A 21,778-nucleotide genomic window follows, 5' to 3' on the forward strand; every position below is an offset into this window, starting at 1 on the left:
AATGTAACAACACTTTTACTGAAGTAACAAAGTCTGGTACTTTTACAACTCTGTTATTAGTTCATTTCAACAACTAACACTTTAAGTACAATTGCTTCCACATGAACGTACCACAGCCTGGGAGTGTGTGAGGGCTCAGGTACGAGATGTGGCAACATAGTACCATTGTCATGGCTGAATGAATTGGCATGAAACAGCGAAATTACCCTATTTGCCTGGCCACACATCAATGCTGAAGAACACTTATCACATGGATGCATTGCTTGTTTATGTTATGCAGCATTGTTGTGTAGCCATGACCAAGTGACTAGGACTGAACTATGGGAAACCACCGAAAAGAGTAATCCATGGTTTCACACCCATGACTATGGATCGCTGAATTGTCACATCTCATACCTGTGCCCTGACACATTCACAGGCTGTAGTACATTCATGTGGAGGCAACTGTTCTCAACAAGGTTAGTACAGTAATTACATTTGTCCATCAATAAATAAGAATTATGCATTAGAACTGGTGTTAATGGAGGAAATGTGAGGGAAATAGAAACTAACAAAATCTCTCCAGCATACAGAGTCAGCCACCATGAATGGCCCAAACAGTTAGCCTGATGTAAAAATGACAGACCACTATAAGTGCTCAGTGTTAAGATATTTAGGTACAGTGGTCCCTCGGTTAACGAGCGCCTCGGTTAACAAGATTTCGGTTAACGAGTTACCTCCCATAAGATTCTTAACTTCGGTTAACGAGCAATCCCTCGATTAACGAGTTTTTTACGAGCCAACCTCAACATGTTTTCGCTTGCATTTGGCGGTCCACCAGCTGTAGTATTAGTCCGCCAATACAGTAATCGGTTCTAGGACTTATATTCCTTACAATTTTAGTAAATATCAAGAAGTTTATACTATTCAATAATTTTAAAAGTTTAATATTAAATTTTTTAGTCATTTTAACAATTACTGAACATAATTGAAGGTAAGGAAACTAGTTTTATGCGCGCCATCCAGCCTGTCAACACACCAAACATGCGTCAGTCTTTGTGTCTTTTCAGTGGAGGTAACATCTTGCTTGAGACTCTCTTCAACTAAATGCTTTTTTTCTGTGTTTGCAAGCAAATTATTGGTCATTTTGAAATTTATTTTACATATTGTCAATATATAATGCAGTGCAGTGTTGATTTAAAGAAAATAATCTTGAATTACACCAAGAGAAATAAAATTTTATGGGTGAAATGGCACCATGGGGTGACTTCTCTTCCACCCCAATGCCTTCTCTTCTCCCTTCTCCTCCACCCCCATTCTAATTCCCATCATCACCATCATCCAGGAGCCTTCTACATACACACCTCAAAGTAAGTGTACTTTTCCACCTTTTTTGTTGAATTTAAGCAATTTTCGGTGAGCTGGAACCAATTACCCAAAAACCCAATGAAACAATGGTTTCGGTTAGCGAGTTTTTCGGTTAACGAACAACCTTCTAGAATGGATTGTGCTCGTTAACCGAGGGACCACTGTACAAATCTATACACTATTGGTAACCAGATCATTCTGTTTATCTTACACACACATAATGTACAACCACACCAAAAATTATGTAAGGTGCACACTAATATTTTACCCTCTGGCGGTTTTTCTTTGAACTGGGTTATTTTTATAATATTTTATTTTTAATTATTCAGAACTTGAACTTTTTATTTGATTACCTTTTAACCCTAGAACAGTAAAGGGGGGCCCAAACAACCCACCCTAAAAATCAACTTGCTCCATTTCACTAAGATGAGTGCATTGTAGCAACCTGCCACCCCATCTAGCTGCATTATTCCACAAGACATCCCAGAGGCATCTTGCTTAGCTCCATTCCCAGAGATATGTACAGTATCTGGTACCTTTCTAAACTCACTAACCACAGGAGACCACTGTCACGAGAGTCAGTGACCCACTAAAGAAGCAAGAGGTAGGTTCGACCAGGTGTTGCTCTCATGCCACCTTATCACCCATATCTCAAAACATGTGTCTCTAACCTTCAAATCCCTAAGGCTCAGCCATTTATGGGCCGATTCTAATAAAACAGAAAATAATTAGTAGAATAACATAATTATTGTGCATGGCTGAACATATAGATTTTCTTTATATTTGACTTGGTTTATTATTTGCTGATTTATCTTTATAAATATTTTGAAGAAAAAATAGCAAGTTAGGAAAAAAAAATTCATGCACCCAAAACAAAAGTGATAATTAGAAACATCTATATGTCATGTTCAAGAGGAGTAAGTTACCTACACTGTACAGGTACTCCTCGACCTACGACCTACTCGACTTACGACCACCCGGACATACAACCGCCGCAGTCGTACCAAAAATTTTTCAAATTACGTATTTTCGAGTCCCAACGTTAGTGATTGCGCTGTGTACCGTACAAAATTTTTGTTTGTAATTCCCTTTAAAATGGCTGGCAAGCTTAAAAGTGAGAGTGTTGTGGTGCTGAGAAGAAAAAGAGACACCCATTTTTGATTTTTTATGTATTATTTTCGCATTTTCGACTTACGACCTGGATTTGGGTCCCTAACCCAGTCGTAAGTTGGGGACTGCCTGTGCTCCACATGAATTTCCACGTAAGAAATTATGGAGAAGTAGGATTTTGAAAATTGATAAGAATATAAGAGAAAAATCATGTACCCTGTACCAGGGATTAGGGATTAGGCAGAACAGATTTAGGGATATAGCAACAGTGTTACCCGGTGTCCTTAATTGCTGACAGGAAATTTATATTAATTGATCAATTAAAAATTTTTGTTCTTCAGCCGGACGCTCCCCTTAATAGAAGTAACTTGGCAGAGTAATAATTTTGTCAACATTATTTTCAATGTTCACCAACGGTATTGCACAATATTTACAATATTTTTTAAAAAAATTAATTCTGGCAACATTCAAGATATTTTATAAGGAACTCAGCTTCCTGTTGATGATTTCCATGTACCTGTATACAAAAGGTTAAGTGAAGCACCAACATGCAGGGCAAAGCAATACAACAGATAAAACTTGAAGCTGGTTTTCACATGCATTTATTTTTCAACTAAATATGTTAGTGCAGTACCATTAAAAAAGTTAGTTAAGCACCAGTGAACAAGGTATCATGCAAAAGTTAGTCAGATTAATAAATCATTCAACAGCTGAACAAATTATATAAACCTGGCTCAGGTAAGTTTCAATTCCAACATCATGAACTGATTAAAAATGGATATACTTGTCAGTAGTATTTTCCAGTTATAATAAAAAGTACTGTTTTATAATCCAAGTAAAAACAAATTACCCGGTACTCATTCAAATAATTTATCAGGAAGTATGTGAAGTAGTAATTCAAAGTACAGTACAACAAGTTATAATTTTAGTAAGGTCATACAGTTTATGACAGCCTTCAAGCTACCTAACTTGGGATAACACATTAAGTGGAGAAATTTGTTCATCTAAGTCACTTAAGAGAAGACTGGGAAAATTTTGAGATCAAAGGGAAGTAATTTTTTTATTATGTGAAGCAAAATGGGAGAAGTATATTTGCCAATGGCTCCATAGTATATAGTATTTATGGATGGGATAAAACATGGGAGAAGTCAGAATATGTCCCTGTGTAAAAAAGGTAAAACATGATTAAATAGAGTGCATTACAATGAAACATGTCAATGTGATGTCCATTTATTAAAAGAATAAGATAAAGCAGAAAATGGTAAAATATTGATCAATCAGAGTACCGTCCTGACATCTGAGAGTTGTCGACCACAGTCCTCCATTCTAAACATTCTTTGACTGTGTTTACCAATTCTCTAAGGTTTTGCATCTCTTTGGGGATCCAGTTTTTAAATTTCATTCATCTATCCCAGTCTCTTCCTTCCCCTGGCCCTCCTACCCTCATCTTTGTCCATCCTCCTTTTCAAACATAAGGTAAATATCTAGATAATAGTCTTGTATATCTCCTGGAAGCACTTAGAACACTTGCTACCATAGCCTTCCATTTTATAGCTAGCACTAAAATTCAAGACTCACCGAGTGATAGCCAGTGGCTACAAATGAAGGACTGATCCTGAAATCTCATTTTATGACTGTGCCTCGAACTAGACATCTCAGATACCCTCCATCCTCCCCTTGGGTAGTGAAGGTCAATTAAAATGTACTATGTTTGTCAACTAACATCGCCATTATGACTAAGCAAGATGAAGGTTAAGTTGTGTATCTGTCACCATGCTGCACAAAAGTCATTGCTTCTTTCTTTAACTAACAAACTGTTGCTTCTAAATGTCCCTTTTGGAACTTGGTTGTAATAGAGAAGCAAACCTAATTCATGAATTAGTCACAGTATATGATGTTCAAAAGTTAAGCCCAGGATTAAAACACAGGACTCATAGCTGAAATTCACAAGTTACCCAGTTCCAGGCTTGACCATAAACTGGGATTCCAGGATCAATCTTTCATTTATGCATCCACTGGAGTGTCAATTGTTTCTCTTACTTTGACAACACAACATACATACAGTATATCGTTTCTCTATTACAGTAGAACCCCGGTTATCCTGAAGATGATATTATAATCCCCAAATCAATCTAATTTCATAAACAAAACATATCATGGTGAAAAGTATTATTTAAAGTCATGCTGTAGCCCTCAAGCCAAGGTGGACACACTTTGAGTACTCATCAGTTACCTGACAACTCTATATTCGTGGTTAGAGTACAAAGAGTGGCCCCTCACAGTCATGCAATAGCAGTAAGAATGATAATCGATCCTAAAGTTTTTCCCAAAGGGTAGCAAAGGGAGGAAGAAGACCAAAGGTACTACAACAGAATGGGGGAGAAGAAATGAAAAGGATGGATCGAAGACAAAGTGAAAGGGAAGTCTATTAGAAGAGGATGGTGCACTGAAGGGTGGATAAGGTGTTTTGCCAGAAAAAAAGTCGGACCTCATACTATTATATCCGGTTGTTGGGAAGAAAAATTAGAGGTTGGATTAACAGGCAAGGGAAAATACTGTATGGAGAAATTCCAAATGGTGTCTGGACAATATCCATCCCACATCATTTGAAGATACAGTACACAGGTAAATGCAACTATACAGTACTGTAATACCAAGTTCAATCTAATGTTGCTGAAAAGGTTATCAAGTACTTATAACATAGTTTCAGATTACTGTTATGTTCATACTGATAGAGCATCCAGTTGACAGGTAAATATGTACTGTAATGTAAAATGGACCAGAACATAGTTAATTCTGTCCTGGCAAGTATATATCAAACAGAACACCAAAGTTTGCATAATATTGTCACACTGTTGAAGTCAAATTCCAAAGATAATCTGGCACATCAATTTTTACAAAGCCACAGTGTACTGTTTCTTCTTGCAAAAAAGAATGAAAAAGCATGCAAGCTAACTGTTTTGAACTTACGAATTACAACAGAGACCAGAGTACTTAGACTATCATTATATTGTGACCGACATTCATACATTCCACTATCTTGTAATTCTAGATTCTTATATGTAAATCCAATTTTCGGATCGAAGGATAATCGTGTGTCACCTGTCACCTTAAAAGGAAAGAAAACCATTAAATCACTAGTTATATATTTTCATGGAGGTGTTCAGGGTAATTGTTATCTTAAAAGTGAAGACAAATGACCATCTGTTGATTCTGCAAATTGCAGCAAAGCACTACAAGAGTTTTAGCTTTCACATCTAGAATGTTAGATAAATTAAGAAAAAAATTCTTAGCACCAAAGTCAGCATTCGTCAAATCTAATGATTATTTAAAAAAGAATTCACAATACAATATTGCAATGTTCTATTATGATCAAGAAGATGTAAACAGACAGTCATTGACATAAGCATGATGACATAAATTTCTTGATTAGATGTAGTTCAACAAGTTTTGTTTTTACTTCAGTTATTTACTTGAATGGATAACTTCATAATTGTACTGTACTATACAAATCTGGCCTATTTCACAAATATTCTAAAAACTCATTGTGTCATGAGTTTTCTATTTTCTGTCTCATCTGACTCTCAGGAACTCCATACACAATTATATTGTTCTTGCACTTACGAGTAGATGATCATTAGGTTCTGCCCCAATATCAGTAAAAGTATTGACTTTTATCTACTCCTCACATTCTTGGAGGGCCTCCAAGTGTTCCTCAGTTCCACATCTCTCACAACATAAGTCCCAGCCATTGGTTAAATGCAGCTTCAAATAAGTAATTTCTCCATTCTATCATTTTCTTTAATTTCTTTATCATCTGGGATTCATTTGCTTACACAGTGAAGGCATGATTGCGACACTTTTAATGCTTATATTTACCTGAACGTTTTTCACAAAGTTAACATGTCATCCCCAACACAAACAATACTCTACAGTACAGTATTACAGTGAAGTCATTATTCAAGCAATTGCACTGACTGGAAACTCAATAAATTGGCAACACCAAACTGTGACCATCAGGAAAAAACATCAGCTTGCTCTACCATTATATTGGCAATTGTGAAAGTGGACACATCTAAAACCTGCAAAGATATATGTACTGTACTGTACAGTAAAGAGCTTAAACTGTACAAGAATATTGTATCTGGTTACTTAGAGTATTTGTAGAAGCTGAAAACATTTAAATTCATTAGCAGCCTTTGTTTAAATATTAGTAATTAATAGCAAGTAAAGTATTTTAAAAAATTAATTTTTATTACAGTAATATTATTCAATTTTGGTGCCATTAGTTGAATCTGCCGGTTACTCAGACTCAGGATAACCGGGGTTCTACTGTAATAATGTATAAAAAAAATTCTTCAAATTATATTTTCATGAAGGCATCAAATAATTAAACTACAGTAACTCCGATGTGAAATATAGAAAAGATGCATAGAAAAAAATAATCAATGAAATGGTGGCATGATAACTAATGATAAAAATTACATGAGTACAGAACTGAAACCACTGGGCTTCAGGAAAAATGAAGAATAAATAACTAGTCTTCAATGTGACTAACAAAGCTAAATGCATGTTATAATGGAGTACATTTCAATGTTTTGGATCAAAAATGTCCTCAAGAGACTCTGTAAACACAAATATCATGATACAGTATTGGGTCAATATCTTGCATAGCATAACTAAGTGACCATCTGATGATATTAAAATATAAATAAATCTAATTACTTTTTGACTCAAGTGAAAACTTATAAAAGATAAATGTGCAAGGGAAGAAAATACTCAGTAAAAGTTACAAGTTATTCAATACTACAGGTAAATGATACCTTTCAATTCCTTAATATTAAGATACAAAATCAAAAGTATAAGATCAATGATTTCCAATCTCAGATAAAGAAGGAAAACTACATCAAAATTTACAAGCACTGTAAAATCCATATTAAATGAAATAATCATAATACAAAGTACAATAGTACATACAGTACTTAAATTATTTTTTAATAAATCTGAAAAGCTTACCTCTTCATCATTTTTGAAGAGCTCAACGGTTATATTTGGCAGAGTAGTACGACACCCAATAATAAGTTCATCCGCTGTTGTGACTCTTTTGTTAGTGAAATCATGATTAACAAGGCCTTGACTCCCATCTGTAAAAAATTTTCACACATTAATTCAGGAAAATTCATAATACGTACTGTAATACACGGTAACCTCCAATACAGTATATGAAGGGATTACACTCACGGAAATATAGTCATTAAATAAAAATAATGTGCACTGATTGGTAGAACCCATGTATTATTTGGGATTATGTTTCAGGAGAATGAAAAATAGTACAGTACAGTACGTATATGGAATTGTAGAGCCAGTGCATTATTGAGGAATGTGTTCCAGGAAAAGAAAATGTTGGTTAACAGGGTGGTTGTTCACACTAAGTTCACCACTATATTACCTGTAAGTATTGTATAACAATAAAGAATAAAACACATTGAAAATGACAGTAGAGCAAATAGGTATCTCTGCACATCCTGGGTGGCCATGTTGACTGTGTCACAGCTGAAAGCTCACATTCTTAAAAAAAAAAAATAATATCAATATGTGATTCTTCTTCATTAAGCAAACATTTGCTTTCAAATGAAGAAAGAGGTGTGAAAATGTAACTTTAGCTAAAAACTAATTTTTGTTTATCGCAGTGGTCTGAGCCACACATGGCATGGGTGATGAGGACATCTTGGTGATCTCTTTCTCTGACAATGATGTAGTCAATGAGATGCCAGTGTTTGGATTATGGGTATTGCCACTAACCCTTGAACTTGTCGGCCTGCTGAAACAAGGTATTGGGGATAGTGAGGTTGTGTGCAGCACACTTGCTGAGGAAGAGTAGGCCATTGGGATTACACTTCCCTAGTCCATTTCTCCCTATGGTTCCTTGCCAAATGTCAGCATCTCTGCCAACTCTGGCATTGAAGTCACCAAGTAGCACAACCTTATCTTCTCTGGAGATAGAGGTTAGCACTCAGTCAAGGTCGGCATAAAAGGCCTCCTTGGTGTCATCCTCTGCATCCAATGTTGGGGAGTCTGCACTGATGAAGAAGGCATGACGTGAGTGATTCAGTGGGACTCAGAGCGTCATGAGGCGCTTGTTGATCCCAACAGGCATTTCAGTTAGCCTGTGTAGGATGCATTGGTGGATGGCAAAACCAACTTCATAAATGGGTTTCTCTCTGCAGCAGGCTTACCCTTCCAGAAGAAGATATAGCTGGACCCTTGCTTTACGAGTCGACCCTCATCTGGCAGCCGGGACTCATTAAAGGTTGCAATGTGAATGTTTAACCTAGACAGCTCTTTTGCCACAAGGGCGGCTCTTTTTTATGGACGCTCATTTGTGCCAGTATCCAGAAGGGTCCTGATATTCCATGCAGCCACCTTAGAGGTTGTATATTTTGTTTTTGTTTTGATCTGTGATTATGATTATATTTTTGACTGCATTAGGTTGACCTTACTGGGTGCGGTTGCCCAGTCAAGTCGTTTTTTTCGGCAGGCTATTTTTAGGGCACCTTTTCTCACTCCCTCCCCATGTGGGGTGAGCAGAGTAGCTCCTGCAAAGGGCTGCTCAGTTGCGCAAACAGGACCGGATTGCAGTGCTGCCTAAATCCCAGTGCATAAACAACCATCTTATCTATGCCACCCATGTGCAGTGTTGTGACTAGAGATTTCCAGCAGTCATCTCTGCCTAGCCCCATCGCCACTCATTTGTCGCCACAGGATTTTTGGGGGTATAGGGGTTTTGACGATGATGAGAAGTAAAATGAGCTGGATGACGGCTGCATGCAAGTTGATTTATGTGTCCACAGGTGTAGTTGTTGGGTTCCCATGTTGGTCACCTCTTCCACCTGTACCGCCATTGGGATCTTGTTGAACTCTGTAAACATGTCTGCCCGATGCTGGGCTCCATTACAGATTTTTCATTCAAGGTTTCCTCGCGTAGCCTTATACCTACTACTATGATTAATCTGCATAGCAGCGGGGCAATGGTTGGTAGGTGCCCGAGCACATCCACATGCCAGTGGACCTGCGCCATCCTCTGGGGCCTACTGCTGCTTGGAGATCCCCTGCTGGCGTAGCCTGGGCCCACGAGGCACCCAGTTACGGTGTGTTGCTACGAGGAGGCACAACAGGAGTCTTGATGGTGGAGAGGTGTACTGGCAAGGGAAGACTTATGCAAGATTGTTTCCCTGTTTACCACAAGGGCTAGCCAGTGGTGGTAGCTGAAAGCGAGGGGAAGCAAGCAGTGCTTGCACCTAACACTAACATAATACTGCCATACTAGATGCATTACACCACCCTGTGTACACACGCACGCACGCACACACACACACACACACACACACACACACACACAGTGTTGTAAACATGTATCAGTTTGATCATACCAAAGACATAGATGTAAGTATGGTCTGCTCGTTCCAAATTAGCTTTGTAGTCTCTGACACCCTCATAGGCACAGAAGTAGAAGCCTGTGTCAATCGATTGTGGTTTTGTCACCTTTAAAAGAGAAAACAGTGTGCATATTATATAAGACCTCCTATTAGTGTGTATATATATATATATATATATATATATATATATATATATATATATATATATATATATATATATATATATATATATATATATATATATATATATATATATATATATATATATATATACTGTACATATATATATACAGGTACTGTCTGTATATATATATAGTATATATATAATTTAAAGCATTAGTTAATAAATTGCATCTACCCTATAAATGAAAACTTAATACTAAGACAGTGCTGCACAATACAGAAATAGTCATTATCAAAATGTAGACCTTGGCTATGGTAAGAATATAAGTAGAGCGTACTCTAAAGGAATCTCTCTTCATTTACCTGTATAAATGAAGGCAACTGTATTTGTATATCTTGTTGATTTGATGCAAGTACTGTACTGTAACAATAATGGAATACAGTAGTGTCGGGATATATCGCGAGATAGGGTCCAACGATGTTCGCTATAGTGTATACCAAATTGCGATATATAATTACAAGTAATCAATGGGGTAAATAGGGTGAGGTTCTGGAGGCCAAAAAAAGTGACTAAACTTGACTTATTGAGTTCATTTTCTTACTAACTAAAGCACCAATGAACACTAGATTCGGGAACAACAGGCAATTTCAACATCACTATCAAGGAACACCAGACTTGGCAGCCGACGCACCATCCTGGGAATACCAGACTCGGCAGTAGACGCCACACTGTCACCCTCACTTGACAATCCCACACCTACATAAACGAACACCAAAAATATAAGTTACAGTATTAAATCTTTTCCATTAAAGCTTTCCATTGTCTTCACTTCACTTTTCACGTCACTAGCAACCCATTTACACTCGCTTTAGAAATTGGAATCTGCACCAGACTAAGCTGCTGATGAGTCATCCCGAGAACAACAGACAACACACTGCCACCCTCGCTTAACGATCATAAACGAACAAACCAAAAATATTAGTTACAGAATTAAATCTTTTCCATTAAAGTTTCCATTGTCTTCACTTCACACGTCACTCGAAACCAGTTTACACTCACCTTAGAAATCGGCTGCTCGCGATATATCCCGACCCTACTGTACTGTAAAATAAAATTATATATGTTAGCCGCTTGGGCTAACACAAATTCAATAGTACGTATTTAAAAATTTGGTTCGGACTATTTTTGTCCCCAAAAATTCTACTGCGCGAGAAAAGATTTTAGTCTCTTGAATACATGACATGTTCTGTCTACCCAACAGTAACTGGGGCCCAGCCTTTTTCTCAGATTGAAGTTAATGTTACTTTTTGTTAGGTCTTTTATATTTTCAAATGTTGTTTTAGCTTGACCTATTCTTACCATTTATTTTGCACATCTATGATTACAGTTAATGTTATGTCCCAATACACAAAAATATTTCAATTGTTTAAGCTCCCTGTTGCCTACCATCAGTAATTTTTATTTTAGGATTTATTTCTGATTTTGAAACAACTATTACTTTTGTCTTTATGGCATTAACTTTGAACACATAGTCACTTATGTACAGTATGGTGAATGTGACAACATAGGGAAATCAATTATGTTTCTGAAAATGCAGGCAGATAAGAGAAGTCACATACATGCTAATGACACCAAGGGGTTGTCCAGTGTGTACTACGAATGTTGAAACAAAGGGAATCAGTTACCTACTGTATAATTAATGTGAATATACAGGGTACAGGAGGAATTTAGCTTAATGTGGGCTGTGTAAATATCAGTTAATACTGTACACCATGAATATGAACTCAGGAAAAATCAATTAAGCACCATGAATGTAAACATAGGATGGCAGATACATACTGTACCAAGAAATAAGAGATGGGAGGCCAATTACATACCGTGAGTGTAGATACATAGGTGTAGTCAGAATGAGGATGGTTCTCATATGAGATTTTCACTACATCAATGTCTTCTTCAGTGAACTGAAACAAGAGAAATCATTACAGTATACAGGGTATATATACTGTATACAGTTTACAGGTATATATATGTATATCTATTACAGTCAAGCCGCATAATCAGGGATTTCACGAAATTATCTTTTTTTTTAGTCAAATAGAGAAATGAATGTTTCAATCGGTTAGGTCAGGTCAGATCCTAACCCAACTTACGTAACATAACAGTATGTCATGTCATATTATGATACATTACATTAGTTAACTTACATTGGGTTAGGTTAGGTTATTTTTCAAATATAATATACAAGGTGGTATTCAGATCATTAAGAGTGGTGTTCAGATCATTAAGAGTGGTGTTCAGATCATTAAGAGTGGTGTTCAGATCATTAAGAGTGGTGTTCAGATCATTAAGAGTGGTGTTCAGATCATTAAGAGTGGTGTTCAGATCATTAAGAGTGGTGTTCAGATCATTAAGAGTGGTGTTCAGATCATTAAGAGTGGTGTTCAGATCATTAAGAGTGGTGTTCAGATCATTAAGAGTGGTGTTCAGATCATTAAGAGTGGTGTTCAGATCATTAAGAGTGGTGTTCAGATCATTAAGAGTGGTGTTCAGATCATTAAGAGTGGTGTTCAGATCATTAAGAGTGGTGTTCAGATCATTAAGAGTGGTGTTCAGATCATTAAGAGTGGTGTTCAGATCATTAAGAGTGGTGTTCAGATCATTAAGAGTGGTGTTCAGATCATTAAGAGTGGTGTTCAGATTATTAAGAGTGGTGTTCAGATCATTAAGAGTGGTGTTCAGATCTAAGAGTGGTGTTCAGATTATTAAGAGTGTGTTTAGACTTCAAGAGTGGTGTTCAGATCACTAAGAGTGGTGTTCAGATTAATAAGAGTGGTGTTCAGACTATTAAGGAGTGGTGTTCAGATTATTAAGAGTGGTGTTCAGATCATTAAGAGTGGTGTTCAGATTATTAAGAGTGGTACCCAGATTTTATTAAGAGTGGTGTTCAGATCATTAAGAGTGGTGTTCAGATCACTAAGAGTGGTGTTCAGATTAATAAGAGTGGTGAAAATTCAGGACTATTAAGAGTGGTGTTCAGATTATTAAGAGTGGTGTTCAGATTATTAAGAGTGGTGTTCAGATTATTAAGAGTGGTGTTCAGATTATTAAGAGTGGTGTTCAGATCACTAAGAGTGGTGTTCAGATTATTAAGAGTGGTGTTCAGATTAATAAGAGTGGTGTTCAGATTAATAAGAGTGGTGTTCAGATCATTAAGAGTGGTGTTCAGATTATTAAGAGTGGTGTTCAGATCATTAAGAGTGGTGTTCAGATCATTAAGAGTGGTATTCAGATCATTAAGAGTGGTGTTCAGATCATTAAGAGTGGTGTTCAGATCACTAAGAGTGGTGTTCAGATTAATAAGAGTGGTGTTCAGATCATTAAGAGTGGTGTTCAGATTATTAAGAGTGGTGTTCAGATCATTAAGAGTGGTGTTCAGATTATTAAGAGTGGTGTTCAGATTATTAAGAGTGGTGTTCAGATTATTAAGAGTGGTGTTCAGATCACTAAGAGTGGTGTTCAGATTATTAAGAGTGGTGTTCAGATTATTAAGAGTGGTGTTCAGATTATTAAGAGTGGTGTTCAGATCACTAAGAGTGGTGTTCAGATCATTAAGAGTGGTGTTCAGATTATTAAGAGTGGTGTTCAGATCACTAAGAGTGGTGTTCAGATTAATAAGAGTGGTGTTCAGATCATTAAGAGTGGTGTTCAGATTATTAAGAGTGGTGTTCAGATCATTAAGAGTGGTGTTCAGATTATTAAGAGTGGTGTTCAGATCATTAAGAGTGGTGTTCAGATCATTAAGAGTGGAATTCAGATCATTAAGAGTGGTGTTCAGATCATTAAGAGTGGTGTTCAGATCACTAAGAGTGGTGTTCAGATCATTAAGAGTGGTGTTCAGATTATTAAGAGTGGTGTTCAGATTATTAAGTGGTGTTCAGATTATTAAGTGATGTTCAGATTATTAAGTGGTGTTCAGAGTATTAAGAGTGGTGTTCAGATCATTAAGAGTGGTGTTCAGATTACTAAGAGTGGTGTTCAGATTATTGAGAGTGGTGTTCCAGATTATTGAGAGTGGTGTTCAGATCATTAAGTGGTGTTCCAGATTATTAAAATTGGTGTTCAGATATTAGAGTGGTGTTCAGATCATTAAGAGTGGTGTTCAGATTATTAAGTGGTGTTCAGAGTATTAAGAGTGAATTGTTCCAGATCATTTAAGGGTGGTATTCCAGATCATTGAGTAATTGTTCAGATTACTTGAAATTAATTGTTCAGATTATTTAGAGTGGTGTTCCAGTTATTAAGAGTGGTGTTCCAGATCATTAAGAGGTGGTGTTCCAGATCATTAAGGTGGTGTTCAGATTATTAAAATTGGTGTTCAGATCATTAAAATTGGTGTTCAGATTATTAAGAGTGGTGTTCAGATTATTAAGAGTGGTGTTCAGATCATTAAGAATGGTGTTCAGATCACTAAGAGTGGTGTTCAGATCATTAAGAGTGGTGTTCAGATCATTAAGAGTGGTGTTCAGATTATTAAGAGTGGTGTTCAGATCATTAAGAGTGGTGTTCAGATCATTAAGAGTGGTGTTCAGATATTAAGAGTGGTGTTCAGATCATTAAGAGTGGTGTTCAGATTAAGAGTGGTGTTCAGATCATTAAGAGTGGTGTTCAGATTATTAAGAGTGGTGTTCAGATCATTAAGAGTGGTGTTCAGATCATTAAGAGTGGTGTTCAGATTATTAAGAGTGGTGTTCAGATTATTAAGAGTGGTGTTCAGATCATTAAGAGTGGTGTTCAGATCATTAAGAGTGGTGTTCAGATTACTAAGAGTGGTGTTCAGATCATTAAGGGTGGTGTTCAGATTATTGAGAGTGTAGAAGGACTGATAAAGAGTTTCAGAGGCAGATTGCAATGTCAAAATTAAAAAAGCAAGCAGGCAGATTCTGACCAGGACAAGGCAGAGCCGTTGAACTAATTCTTTTCCTCGGTGTTCACAATCTTCCTGCATTAGAGGAAAGACAGTTTGACACAGTGCTGACCCACATTGTGTTCTCAGAAGAGGGTATAAGAAATAAATTTTCATAAGAGTCCCAGCACTGATATGGTACACCACAGAGAGCTAAGAGAACTGTCTAATGAGCTTGTGGTGCCCCTTAAGATCCTGTTCTGTAAATGCCTGAACAAGCAAAAGGTCCCGGAGACTGGAAAATGACTTGTGCGAGTCCTATATTCAAGAAGGGCGATCGTCATTCCACGAATAATTATAGACCGGTGAGCCTGACCAGCATCGTGTGTAAAGTACTAGAGAGCATTATAAGAAATCCAAGATGGAACATCTACTATGTAACAACTGGTGTTATGCTGGGTCGCTCCTGCTTAACACAATTTCTCCAGGTCCTGAATGTTTGGACTCAAATTCTAAAACAAGGCGGTAATATTGACAAAATATATATTGTACCTAGATTTTCCCAAGACTTTCAACAGCTAACCCCAAGAAAGGCCGAGAATTAAACAGGAAGGTTACGGGATTTGGGGAAATGTCCTAGCGTGGGTCGGAGACTTTCTTCACGATCACAAGCAGTGTGTCGTGATTAATGGCATGAAATTGTCAGGTGTACCTGTGACAAGCAGGGTACCACAGGGCTGTGTATTAAGCCTGTTGTTGCCAGAAGCTATACATTCCTCCATACAAATACTTGTGGACAATGCCAAGTTATTCAGGGAACTTAAAAACTAAACAGACTAAAGAACTACAGAAATATCTCTGTCAGCTTCAAGAATGGTCAAAGAAATGACTGTTCATAATGCATATTTAACTACTGTAGTCCTCAGTGGGGTGTACTTACTAGTGGCACTGGAAAGTCTATCCAGCCAGATGGTGGAAATTTTTGGTATCCAGCATCAGGCCAGATAGCCAGGTATTTAATTTTTTTTTTAACTTTATACAGTACAAGTACTGTAGTAGGTAGTAGGTATTAGGCAGCTATCAAACAGGGAGGTACTACCGCCTGGGAAGATATTGGAAGCATAATGTGTTGTCTAATGGTAGACCCTGCTGCCATATGGCATAAAGAAAATGTGACCAAGTCCCAGGTTGCTGATCTGACTTTCTGCCTCATTTACTCACAATTGCAGGGTCTCAATTGTTTCTCTTACTATTGACAACACAATATATATTGTGTTCTTTATTATTTTTATTTTTATTATTATTATTACAAGGTTGTTATTATTATTATTATTATTATTGTTATTATTATTAATTTATTGTTATTTTTAATTATGTATTTTTATTATAATTTTATTTACTATGAATTATTATTATTATTATTATTATTACAGTTGTACCCAGCTTAACGCGGTTTCACTTAACGCGATTTCTCATATACGCGGTGCCTCGCCAGAACCGAACTTTCACTTAACGAGGTTCATCTACTCATATACGCGGGAAGCGACGCGGACACGATGCGCACAAGGTCGCCCAGTCATCAAAACATTACCGAGTTCTTCACCCGCCACCCACCACAGCCGGCCCAAGTCAGTGATAGTGATAATTATAGTGAGGATATGGACTTATATGGACTTTGAGGGGTTTGACAAAGAGGCCCTGCAAGCCTCTGTGGTGGATAGTGATACAATTGATACAAGTGATACAGGTGAGGGCCAATAATCTGCCCTCTGCCTCGGAAACCAACCCCCCATCCCTGTGTGCCCAGCCATCTTTTCCACTAATGTAAGTGTTAAAAAACCTAATATTACCGTATTGATATTTCTCTTAATTATTAATTGTGTGTGCATACCATCATAAAGTTAAGATAATATTTTTACTACAACATAGTTGTGTGTCGTCAAAAAGTGGAGTTTGGGGGTCGGGCCAGTCTCTATTGGAATTAATCCCATATGTTCTGTTGTTCACTTAACGTTTGCTCTCTATACAGTAATTTCATATTTTTGCTCAACTGTCTGGAGGGCAGAAGGTGAGCTGTAGCTGTCCAAATGCTGTAATGTGTTTGCTGTGGTTGTGGTGTTTGTTGTGTGCAAGTTTTGGTGTGCCTTCCCTGTACAGTAGAGCAATGTTCTACTGAGTAGTTGGTACGAAAGGTGTTTCTGTTATACCGTATAAACCAGTAATTGTATTGTACTTGGGAAGATACTACTCTGGCAGAAACTATTGTTGATTAAATGCAGATATTACTGGTTTGGCACTGAGCAAAGTTTAGGATAACCTTATGCTTATATTCTGTAGGTACTGTAGTGCTTTGTTGCTAAATTACTGGTGAAAGTTGTTGTTGTAATTATGTCAATCAGTACTGTATTGTACTTACTGTACTTAAATAGTAAGGCTGGTGAAACAATTGTGATTTTTTATACCTGTAGTTCATACTGTAAATATTTATGTTTGAAGGGCATGACCCATGTTTGGTATCTTTTTTTTCTTTATCGCCTGTACAGTATTTATTTTATTGAGGGTACTTACTTTATTGGTGTACACTTACAGTGTACCTTTTTGGGGATACTTACATCAGCAGTCCAGCTCCAGTGCATTTTCGCGGTGCCCTCACAGCGGAGGCTAAAGAACTCGTCCTGAGGTCCAACTATTAGTTCCTCAGTCACATTGAGGCGGGGAGGCTTAATGCTCCAAGTTGACCCAACTGTGGAGACGACAGTGCATTATTATATTGTTGCTATAAGTAAACTAATAACACCACATTTATCAATCACTATGTGAGAACAGTCACCACTGAATGTATATCAGCCTCAAGAATATAAGTTTTAAACGGATGGGGAATAAAATATTTGCAGAGTAATTATACGTAAGAACCCAGCCTAAGGCTAAGGATAACGACATTGCTAAATGCAATCTTCTTGCATAGAAAATTTTCAAACTCACACATCCTGAATAACATCCTCAATCTTTACACTATTTCATAATGAGAAGGACCTTGGGCGGTCGGTCAAGTCTCTGTTATGCAATGTTGGCAAGTACTGGGCATGCAATGGCTCCTGAATATATCTGAACCTGCTCCAGTGTAGGTCAAGTCTGGCCTTGAATGAGCTCACACTAGTTGCCGTCACAACACTCTCACGAAGATTATTCCAAGAGTTCACAATTCTCACTCCGAAAAAGTTTGCCCTCACAGTTTTCTGGACTTGTGACTCCTTCAACCTTGAGCTGTGATCCTTTGTGGGACAAACGTCCACCAGCTCCAGGTATGTACATTCGACCGAGTAGTGCCCCCTGAGATGTTTATACACTTTGATTAATTATAAGCTAGGCAGCAGGCATTCAAATCTCTCTGGGTAACTTAGGTTCCGTAGAGCAAGCACCAGTCTGGTGGCCCTCCTGTGGACAATTTAAATTTATTGACAGTCTCTAGCAACCTCGGGGACCAGATGAGGTGTGAGGAACTCCAGATGGGGAAGCACCTTACTCTTGGAGATAGTGTCGAGTGACGGACCATCCTGATATCTAAACGACCTTCTTATAAGACCTACTAGTTTCGTTGCCCGATTCACCTTCTTCTCACAATGGCCTGACAACTTAAGTTCAAAGTCGACATACAGTACACATCCAGGTCCTTTTCACATTCAGTCTCAATTAATGCAGTTTCTTCGTCCTGTTGGGACATTGGGGGATTTCCTCCTTTTCCCATATAATATCCAGGAGTGAGTGGAGATGGCTGGTAAGCAGAGGTCCTCCTGCTTTATACATCTCGGCCAGGATTCCATCAGGCCCCATGGCTTTGTTATTTTTTATTTGTTTGATGACAGTAGCAACCTCATCAGGGGATGGAGGAGAGCCGAGGTGGATCAGCTCTGGTGTTGAAACTTCTTCTGGAAGCTTGTTGTCATCACCGTTTTGAGCCGATGTGAAGGGAAAGTTTGGCTTTGATGAGCCGATAATCTGTGTCACAGTGGTCTGAGCCACGCATGGATCAGGTGATGAGGAGGACATCGCAATTTCTTTCTCTCACAATGATGTAGTCAATGAGATGCCAGTGTTTGGATTGTGGATGTTGCCAAGAACCCTTGAACTTGTTGGCCTGCCTTAACAAGATGTGAGGTTGTGTTCAGCACACTTGCTGAGGAGGAGTAGGCCGTTGGGATTTCACACACACACACACACACAAACATTTTCTTCGCCACTGGTCGACTCCTCGCCGGTCAGTCATTTCTGATACACACTCCAGTATTGACAAATACATAGTAGGCCTAGAATGTACACGTATACCTGAACATGGGACAGTTTTGGTCAAGTCTTTCCTTAAGTAAGCTCACTCTCGGTGCCATCACACAACATTCTCTGGCAGGTTATTCCAAGACTTCACAACTCTTACTCCTAATAAGTTACCTTTAACAAATTTCTGTACGCATGGCTTCTTCAACTCGAGGCTGTGACTTCTAGAGGGGCAGGCATTCATTAGTTCCAGCTACAAACACTTGTCTTAAGTAATGTCTTTTGAGGTGCTTCTATTAAATCACAACTTGTCCATCTATACCTGCAGTATATAAGCTAGGCTATTGAAGATGTTCTAATCTCTCTTGGCATGCATGATGATTATAATATTTACATGGCAGCACTACATAAGGACACCTGTGGCCGATTTAGAGCATTGCAGTTCATACCAGTTTAGCATGGTTCAGAGAATCACGATTCACCAGTTCAAAGCCATAGCCTTGCTTGGCTGGTGTGGCAAGCCTGGCTCCGCTGTGGTAGGAGTTGCAAGTACTATAATAAGACACGATGAGTTTACTGAAGGGTTATCAGCAAAGCGGCAAGAAGATGGGGTAGACATGTGCTCTGTTTGGACCGACTGGTAAGACTGCTTGCTGAGTGACCCGGCAGGCCTACTCATGTTGATATGGTTTACTACCCTGCGGGTAGTTTAGGGTTGGAAAATGAGAAAAACAAACACCTGGAATGTACGGTTTGGGACTTTTCCGACTAGTGCACTCGACGTTGTCAATCCACTTCTCCGAGAGGTGTGAACCCCGGGAGTATCGACTCGTGAATCCGAATCATTCACGAGTAAGGAAGAAGGGGGGAATGAAGGGGGCAGGTGTGTGACGGGGAGTGGGTTATGGGGGTTGAGGAGGGCTAGAGGGATGGGAGAGGGTTAAGGAGTTGCTTGTCAAGTTACAACACAGTGTTTATTAAATAAGGGTGTAAATACGCACAGTAAAACACAAATTATGCGTAGATATATTACCGCACACTATGGTGGTATTCTCAGTTTGTGCTAAAGGTCTGAGCGATTCTATGCAAATTTATTGTTTTTTTTATATACATCTGTCAGCTAATCTAGGGGTGATGGGGAGAAATGTCGAAATCAAATTAAAATTTTCGAAAAAATATCTTTTTTTTTTTTACTTCATTCGGTAACATTTTAGTTTTGATCATCTGGGAAATCTTAGGAATTTAACTATACAGTACTGTATTGGAAATAGTAGGAGTCTGGTGGGTGATTAGTGTGTATACCCCAGGGGAAGGTGCTCGTGTCTGAAGGTGGTGTGTGTGTGTGTAAACGATTGCTCCCGTGCTGTGGTTGTGGAGGAGGACACCGCGGCTCCAGACAGTGATGATCATTGACACACCGCAACAGCCGGGTCCAAGCTGAGTACGGGACCATTCTCCTTCAAGAAGTTTTTGGAGGGGAAATTGTTAATGCATTTCGCTATTTAGACTATATTGGGATATTATTCTAGAAATATCGGCTTACGAACCTAAATTGTATGTCAGTGTAATGTTATGTTAGGGTTAGGTAAGGTAAGGTAGTTTTTTTTTTTTTTACTTTTTATTCCACATTTTCCCCATTTTTCAATAATAATCATCATTTCTAACACACTGCCAAAGCAAGAGCTCTTGAACACATGCACAATAAACTAATTGCTGTCTGCGGCAAAATTAAAAAAACTCAATTCAGAGTCCGCCTACCTATCCTTCCCTACGACGTGGAGTGGGCCTACTTTCCTATCCCTGTTCGCCTGTCAGTTGGTTCCTGGGCCTCATAGGCCCAGTTGCCCCACCACTTACCTGTCCACTAGTGTCTAGCTGCACAGGAAGTGGGTGCTCGTACCTGCCAAGTGGAACTGCTTCTTAGTGTACCCAACTAGAGTGCTGTTATTGGGAAGCCATTTCCGATGCCATGGACGTCAGCTGTTTTGCCACTGACCCACTGCCATTATCTTAGTGTTTTCTGTGACGTGTAGGTGTGCTGTTAGTGTTCTTGTACAGTATTAAGAGTGAGTGTAAACTTTTTTTTATATAATTTTACACCAAATAAAGCTAACCATTAGCGTTGGGGCCCAGTCCTAATGGCTACTTTAGGTATGAGCACATTTGATGCCCTAACTATGTGGTCAGCCCACGTGCAGAGACAACACACCCAGGGAGAAAGAGAACTCACCTTGCCATAGCAGAAGCACCGGGAGTATAGAGAAGACCTTCATATTAGCAATGGCCTTTATAACGTCATTGACGACGCAGCAACTTCTGGAAGAAAAACAAATCCACAAATTGTATTATTGAGGTAGCTTCTTCACACATTCATTTGGAAGTCTATCATTTACGAGTAACTGGTCTCCCTAGAGGTCCAGCAAGGGCCATTCCCATGGGTCTAGTCTTAGTACAGGAAGATAGTTGAATACCCACAGAAAACTAACATTGTTCAGCAAGGTCACACTGCACAACACCCATCTCGCATCCAACCTAAGTAGGTCTGAAATATGAGTCAAATTGGAGAGAGACAAACTGAACTGCTGAAGT

General features: G+C 38.4%; 1 protein-coding gene across 7 annotated transcripts in view; it reads right to left on the reverse strand.

The window, feature by feature from the left end:
* LOC121868612 (vascular endothelial growth factor receptor 1-like) overlaps positions 1-21,778 on the reverse strand; it is a 119,944-nt gene that overhangs the window by 56,517 nt on the left and 41,649 nt on the right. For 5 of the 7 annotated variants that reach the window (XM_042369421.1, XM_042369415.1, XM_042369416.1 and 2 more), the window contains 6 exons: positions 21,420-21,505; positions 17,533-17,663; positions 11,895-11,978; positions 9,888-9,999; positions 7,474-7,601; positions 5,428-5,566 (listed from right to left, as the gene is read on the reverse strand). In XM_042369421.1, coding sequence (XP_042225355.1) covers positions 5,428-5,566; positions 7,474-7,601; positions 9,888-9,999; positions 11,895-11,978; positions 17,533-17,663; positions 21,420-21,462 — 637 coding nt within the window. In that variant the 5' untranslated portion in view covers positions 21,463-21,505. The remainder of the gene's footprint in view (positions 1-5,427; positions 5,567-7,473; positions 7,602-9,887; positions 10,000-11,894; positions 11,979-17,532; positions 17,664-21,419; positions 21,506-21,778) is intronic. The other 2 variants (XM_042369419.1, XM_042369422.1) reach the window with 2 other exon arrangements.

This window comes from Homarus americanus, unplaced genomic scaffold (genome assembly GCF_018991925.1).
Source record: "Homarus americanus isolate GMGI-L3 unplaced genomic scaffold, GMGI_Hamer_2.0 scaffold59495, whole genome shotgun sequence".
NCBI classification, from domain to species: Eukaryota; Metazoa; Arthropoda; class Malacostraca; order Decapoda; family Nephropidae; genus Homarus; species Homarus americanus.